General features: G+C 35.9%; 1 protein-coding gene across 1 annotated transcript; it reads left to right on the top strand.

The window, feature by feature from the left end:
• Positions 1-712: 712 nt before the first annotated feature.
• On the top strand, positions 713-5,892 carry LOC115957767 (COP9 signalosome complex subunit 1). The gene is made up of 6 exons (XM_031076089.1): positions 713-1,310; positions 2,343-2,663; positions 4,250-4,366; positions 4,492-4,577; positions 4,815-5,049; positions 5,331-5,892. Exons 1-6 carry the CDS (start codon positions 861-863, stop codon positions 5,505-5,507), a joined length of 1,386 nt encoding a protein of 461 aa, XP_030931949.1. The 5' UTR covers positions 713-860; the 3' UTR covers positions 5,508-5,892.
• The last annotated feature ends 1,829 nt before the right edge of the window (positions 5,893-7,721 follow it).

The following is a 7,721-nucleotide window of genomic DNA, read 5'->3' as shown; positions in this document are numbered from 1 at the left end:
AAAAGTCATATTAAATATTTTAAAATGCTCTTTAATTAAAACAATTACTTTTAGAATTAAGTAACAAGAAATGAAGAAAAGTTCATCTATATATATTAATAGCCAAAACTCAAAGAAAATCCAATTAGATTTGAATTGGATTCTCAATTTTGTACCACGTGGCTTATTTAATTTTAATTTTGTATCAAGTGAATTATTGAGTATAAAAATTGAAAAGTCCAAATCCAATTAAATTCTAAATTGGATTTCAATTGAACTCCAATTTTTTGTCATGTGTCCATCTAAGTTTTTAATTTTCGTGGCAAGTGAATTATTGAATGCAAAAGCGTAAACCAATACCACGTATAATTTGAACATCTATTAAAAAAAAATGTATAATTTGAACTTTTTAATTGTATCATGCATATGTACGAACTACACACTAATTCTATTCAATAGGCTAATTCTATTCAATAGGAGTTCTTTTAAGACAACAAGTCCCGTTTTTTATTGCCTCACTTTGAAAATGTTTGGTCAAAATTAGTGTCAATAGGGAGATTTTTTTATTTTTAGTGTCAATTATCAAGGAAGAGATTCTAATTATAATTATTATTAAGTGAAATTTAATTCACATTGAAACGACAGCGTATGGTGCTAATAACCATGTACAAATGTTGCACGTGCCAACCCAACTCCGTCTCCTTCCCCTCAAGCTATACAAAACGCACAAAAAAAAAATCACTATTGCTACCAAGAGACAGAGAGATAAAGAGAGAGAGTCCGAGTAAAAACCCAAAAAAAAAAAACAACAACAAACAGAGTACCATCCCCAGAAAAACCCTAACCCTAACCCTAATTCCTAGAATCCTACATCCACAACCATGGAACCCGAGGGCTCGCCCTCGCGCCCAATGATCGACGAGATCCACTCCAATGGCGGAATCAACCTCTGCGACGGCGACGTCGACGACGAGCCGAGCATCGACGACACCACCACCACCACAACCAACAATCGGCCAATCATTAGCAGCGGCGAACAGCTTGACGTGGAGGCCTACGGGGGCCTCTACCAGGGGCGGACGAAGATCATGCGGCTCCTCTTCATCGCCGAGAACTGCGAGGGCAACCCTGCGATGCGATTGGAAGCTCTTCGCATGGCTCACGATGAGATCAAGAAGGGAGAGAATACTCAGCTTTACAGAGAAGTGGTCCAGAAGATTGATGGCGAGCTCGGGCCTAACTATGCCATGGACTCAGCCTGGTGCGACTCTGTCGACCGCAGGGCTGACCAGAAGAAGGAGAAGCTCGAGAACGAGCTCAATGCATATAGGGTATTTTTGCTTTTTGCTTTTTATTTTTCTGTCTTACTGTTTTTTAGTTTGTGTAATTATATTGTGCATATCTATGTATGTATTTATGTGCGTGCTTGTTATATTGGTAAAGGGTGTGCTATTTGTTATAGAGTATTGTTTGGTTTTGTTTAAGGTTCTGTTTAATTCAAATGAGTATAGCTTGTGTTTCTACATATTGTGTTTCAATTAAGGAAGCAATAGAGAGTTTGACTTTAGGCAGAATAGAATGGAGGAAAAGAATACATGTAGCCGAGCCTAACTAATCTGATGAGGATTCATAGCCAACCCCAAATAAATTGGGACGAAGGGAGTTGTTGTCAATGTTGTTGTTGAATAGTAATCATGGTTTGCTCTTTGATATCTCTCAGGGAGTGGGATTTCTCATTTTTTATATTGAAGTTCAATCATGATCTAAGATACAAAATGTTGGCAACATTGTCATTAATTCAGTATAGCTTGAGTTTGGATGTTGACATTTGAGGAGTCCCAAGTTTATATAAGAAAATAAAGGTAGGAATTTTGTGAACTAATACAAATTTCAGGGTAAGAGAGGAGTAAACTAAAGGAGATAAAAATAAGTTTTTGCTTTATGCAAATAGCATAAAAGGAAAATTAACAAGATGGGGCCACTAGTCTGTGTTAGTCTATATACATCTTCAGCCCAGATTGAATGTTACAGTTGCCTGTCTTATGGGTTCAAGCCAAATTGATTAAATGCTCTTGTCAAATGTTAAGTATATCTTGTTACTTTGTTAGTTCTAGATGGGACTTTTCCCTGTAAGGAATCCTCTGGATATTAGTGTGTCACTTCATGGTAGTTTTTGTTGACCCTTATATGCAAAGAAAGTTAACACTGCATGCTCTCTCTATCTGAGAGGTTTGGTACCCATGGACCAGCCTTTCTGTTATCTTCAAACATCATAATGTTAGATCAATTTTTTGATCAATTCTTTTATTGTTCTGCAGTATTGCTTTCCCTGATCTCTTGTTCTCCATTTACTTTCTTTGCAGACAAATTTGATCAAAGAAAGCATAAGAATGGGATACAATGATTTTGGAGATTTTTATTATGCTCATGGTGCACTCGGGGATGCTTTTAAGAGTTATGTTCGTACTCGTGATTATTGTACTACATCAAAACACATCATCCATATGTGTTTGAGTGCAATTCTGGTCAGCATTGAGATGGGTCAATTCACCCATGTGACAAGCTATGTCAGTAAAGCAGAACAATCACCAGAGGCCCTTGACCCAATTACAGCTGCAAAACTACGATGTGCTGCAGGATTGGCTCACTTGGAGGCTAAAAAATACAAGCTTGCTGCTCGTAAGGTTTGTTGGCTTATTTACTGTTTTACTATTAATATAAAAATGGTGCTTGTTCTTGCTTGTGGCTTTAATAAAGAGTGTACTGGTCTTGAAAACTGTTTTGTATGTTTATTAGTAACTAGATGTGTTGTAGTTGTTGTAGTAAATGTTGCAATCATTTAGTTGTTAACCGTAATAGTTGGTGATATCATGCATTAATCGATATCTTGAAACTGAGTAAAAAAAAATTGAAGGGAAGGGAAAGTGATTAGTTGAAGCTTTTAGCCATGGTACTTTTAAAAATCTTTACATTTATTTTCTCATGATATTTGGGTTCCATGGTGTAGTGCTTTTTAATGTTTTAAACTGGGATTTGGACTTGATGGATGTTTTGATGATGCAAAATCACATTCACCATTTTTGCTATTATCTATTGGAGAAGTATTTTTGAATTTTGGGGCATAATAGAGAACAATATATTATAAAATGGAAGATAAACTGTATATGCTATTCTTCTCAAAAGGTGTATATAACTTTTTTGTTAAGTGTAGATGCCAGGGATTGAATCCCAGACCTAAACCCATCACTAGGGTGGAGATGCCAATAGGCCTAAGGGCCATTGGCCAAATAAAAAGGTGTATATAACAAAGATATGTTGGCAATGATGCTGGCTTTGTCATTATCCAGACCTTTTGTTAAAATCAAGCTGCACTTATAGTTTGCCTACCTATATGAATTGTTCATTCCCTATTAAATTGTCAACTTTCCCAACCGTGCATTAAACTTGGCTGTTTTTTTTTTTTTTTGGGTTGCTTTCTTTCTTGTAGAGGCCGTTCTTCCCAAAAGGTGTAAGTAACTTTTTAGTTAAGTAGACATGTTAGGGATTGAACCCCAGACTAAACCCACAACAAGGGTGGAGGTGCCAATAGGCCAAAGGGCCATTTGCCAAATTTGTTTATAAAGTGTATATGACAAAGTTATGGTGACAATGATGGTGGCATTGTCATCGTCCAGACCTTTTTGTTAAAATCAAGTTGCACTTATAGTTTGCCTACCTATATGGATGTTTCATTCCCTATAAAAATTGTCAACTCTCTGACCGTGCATGAAACTTGGTGCTTTTTTTCATCCTTATTTAAAAGCAGCTAATAAAATTTGCTGTGGAGAGACTATTTCTGTTTTAGTGTTACTGTAGTCATAATTTCTACTTATCAAAAAAGTCCACCTCAGAATTTCCATCTACTTGGTGTCTGAGGTAATGGATGTCCATTCTTTCACCATATATTTCACTTGGTAAAAGAGGATAAAATGGAGGGGCAGGTCTGGGTTTTAATCTTGCCAATAGGGGTCAGAAAGTACAAGAAAGATGGGTTCATTCTTTAGCTTGAATTCAAATGCTCAGTTATTTAGATCAAACGATATGTTCCTTTCTGCTTTCTGTAGGTTTTTTTTTTTTACTTGGAAAATCTGCATTCACAATGATTTTGAGTTTGCCTTTTATCAATGTAATATATACTTCAAAATAAATTACCGTATTATGTGTATGTTTGCATTTACCACTGGTCATATTATCTTCAATGTGGCATTTACCATCTTGTGTATGTTTGCAGTTCTTGGAAACAGGTTCTGAATTGGGAAGTCACTACAATGAAGTCATTGCACCTCAAGATGTTGCAACATATGGCGGGCTTTGTGCACTGGCAAGTTTTGACAGGGCAGAGTTGAAGGTATCTGTTCTGTTTCTCCATCTTCTTTTTTTTTTTCCTTTTTCTTTTTCTACAATTATTGTTTTTCAAGGTCATCATAATGAACCTTTGAGAGCAGTTTCTTATTGAATGCTTTCATCTGACAGAGCAAAGTTATAGACAACGTCAACTTCCGGAACTTTTTAGAGTTAGTGCCTGAAGTAAGAGAGCTTATCAATGATTTCTACTCAAGGTAACTTGATAGGTTTGGACTGGGGGCATTTGGCACTATGCGATGTATACTAGATAAATTTTTATAAAGGATAGCTGATAGCCATAAATGTAAATTTTATAAGCGTGTTCACAAAAATATTAGAACTAATTATTTTCTTAGAATTGGCTGTGTGATGGGTCAATTATCAACCCATCCCAACCTGGATTGTCTTTTTTTTTACCTCATCTAACAAAATCATATCCCTTGTTATTGTAGCCACTATGCCTCATGCTTGGATTACCTTGGAAATCTCAAAGCAAATTTGCTGCTTGACATCCATTTGCATGACCATGTTGAGACGCTGTATGATCAAATCCGCAACAAGGCCCTCATCCAGTATACACACCCATTTGTCTCTGTTGATTTGCAAATGATGGCAAATGCCTTCAAAACAACTGTTGCAGGGCTGGAGAAAGAACTTGAAGCTTTGATCACAGACGACCAAATACAGGTTAGGTCTATTGTCTTTTTAGTTCAGATCTTTATATTCCTTGAACTAATTGTAATTAATGGCAAATGTAAGTCTAAGGTTCCATACATTGTGATCTAGCTGTACTTTGCTCACCGGTTCAGACTTGATTTAAACTATATATTAAGATCAATATCAAGTCACCAAGTAGAATCAATCTTTTTTAAAGAATTCAGGTCTAGATGTTGTGAAACCAATTCAAGTTCAACCCTTCCATACATCAACTATTCAATTTTTACTGATCAAATATCATGCCCCTGCAGGCTCGGATTGACTCACACAACAAAATTCTGTATGCACGTCATGCAGATCAAAGGAATGCAACTTTCCAGCGAGTTTTACAGACTGGTAATGAATTTGATCGGGATGTTAGGTCAATGCTGCTGAGAGCAAATCTTATTAAGCATGAATACAATCTTAGGGCGGCAAGGAAACATTGAATTTCAGTTTCAGAAGGAATAGGGTAGTATGACCAAGACTTTTCTCTTTTAGGTTTTTTTATAAATTGTGCTTGGTCGTTTAGCATGATTAAGTGGGGTTCTGAACACCCTAAACAAGATGGGCTTTGTGCTGGTGGTGATTTGCATTTTCAGGAGTCCAGGATACAAATTTATTCCAACAATTTATAAATATTAATGGTTACTGTTTTGTATATGCTCGTATTTATCTTATAAAGCTCTCCCAGAGCCTTCGGCCATGAGATGAAAGGTTCTTTCTGCTGCTGTTAATTCTTCAATGGTTTCTTTTTCTCTTTTGGTTTGGATGTTTCCTGCAATATTTTGTACACTTACTAAACACATTAAATGTGATCTCTGATTGAATGTGCGAACAGAACTTGAGACCATAAAAAGAGTGTTCAAAAATCTGACTTTTGATTTTCTGTTCTTTTTTCATTTGATTTGCATGCTATCAAATGCTTTTTTAAAAGAGAGAGAGAGAGATGAGGTTACTGCTATTGTTAGTCAGCTGTACTAAATGTAGGTTCTAGAGTTCTGGCCTAGTTTTTGTTAGCATGGTTCTGATGGGCAAAGTTCTCCAACGAGCTTGACAGTGGTTGAGGCAAATTGAGACTTGAGTCTGGTAGAACATGTTTTTTTTTTTTTCTTTTTTTGGCTGTGTATGTTTGCCAATGGCTTATATAGTGTTTTGCTGATTTATGTTTATTTTTTGGTTGAAAGTAGGTTAAAGCATGTTTTCAACAATTGAAAGTAGGTTACACCAAAAAAATTAAAAAATTTAAGTGAGGTTTTACCTCCCCATGGTTCCTCCTCGAACAGATATGTATAATAATGCCTTTTTTGTCATCATGGTCATTGCTAGCATGCATTGTTGATCACAGAGGGGACTTCCTGCAGCAGCAAGTACTTCTGTGGAGAAAGCAGATTCTGAATTTGCTGATTCTGAATTTGCTGCAGAGTTTTAAACGCTGAAGAGAAGAGACGAGTTCCAAATCTGAAACGTTGATATGGCTAGTGTGATATAGTGTAGTCCAAGTGAAACTGTCTCTTCTTGAGTTTCATGTTTTGAACTTGTCTGTCACGAAATAGGCAAACCCAAAGCATTACCTTATGCCCCTTTACGAAAACCAACATAGCTTGCGATCATGAAAAGTCAAGCATGTAACAAGCCCAATTTGCGAATAAGAGGTAATTGGTAACTTGGTAAGACTAATTATTATAACAAAAGAGTTTGTTTGACTTTGTATGATTGTTACAAGGAATACTTTCTCCTCAATGAAGACCTTGATGCTATGAATGACCTTAACACTATGCCTAATAGATATTACTATTCGTTCGTAAGAATTGCTAAGAGTGAAGATGCCATGTCTATGCTCTCATAGGATCCAACTCGTCGATGGTCGTTCCTTTTTACCATAAGAAAATGACACAATCTTTGTCTCATGCGCTCGTATGAAGGGATGGATATTGGAGTTGAATGCAAGTTGGTACGAGTCATGGCAGGTGGTGTAGTAGTGGTTGGAGTGAGGGTTGTGGAGTTGCATTAAAGCATTTTTGGGTTGTTTAAGGATGATTTGTTCTTTATTAAGATTAGATGTGGAGAAAGGGAATTCCGTATTGAGCATTGAGGGTGTGTTTGACCAATTTATTTACAGTCAACTTATTTATTAAGTCACTTTTTGTCTCACCTTTAAGCAAATAAGTTGGCCAAACGCATGCTTAAAAAGCAAAAAAGGGATGGAGGAGGAAGAGAGATTTGGAAATAACAAATGTATAGGAATAATTTGTAAATTAAAATTTGAGCCCTCAATTCTCAACTAAAATTCCCTTTAAAAATTAGAAATTCATCTAATAACATATCCAAACAATGAATTTTACTTAACATAAATTTAAATTCTCTCCACCTCACTTTTTCTTTTTCTTTTTTTTTACAAATTCTTTGCCCAAATACATAAATAAGTGGGTTCTAATTAACTTAATGGGTAAAGTTTTTTGTCATCAAATAAAAGACGAGTTCAAATCTTACCTACATTAATAGAAACTAAATTGTCTTACTCTATTGGTAAAGAGAAATCATTATTGATGGGATACATCTTTTCTAATTTATATTTACCTACTTCAAAGATTCTTTGTCCAAAATAAAAATGGATGAGTCCTCACTTTGGGGAAAGGTACAATCCTTTCGGACAAGTGAGC

The sequence above is a fragment of the Quercus lobata genome, chromosome 8, assembly GCF_001633185.2.
Source record: "Quercus lobata isolate SW786 chromosome 8, ValleyOak3.0 Primary Assembly, whole genome shotgun sequence".
Classification (NCBI taxonomy): domain Eukaryota; kingdom Viridiplantae; phylum Streptophyta; class Magnoliopsida; order Fagales; family Fagaceae; genus Quercus; species Quercus lobata.
The sequence above is the reverse complement of the archived record's forward strand: the minus strand, read 5'-3'. Positions and strand labels throughout refer to the sequence as shown.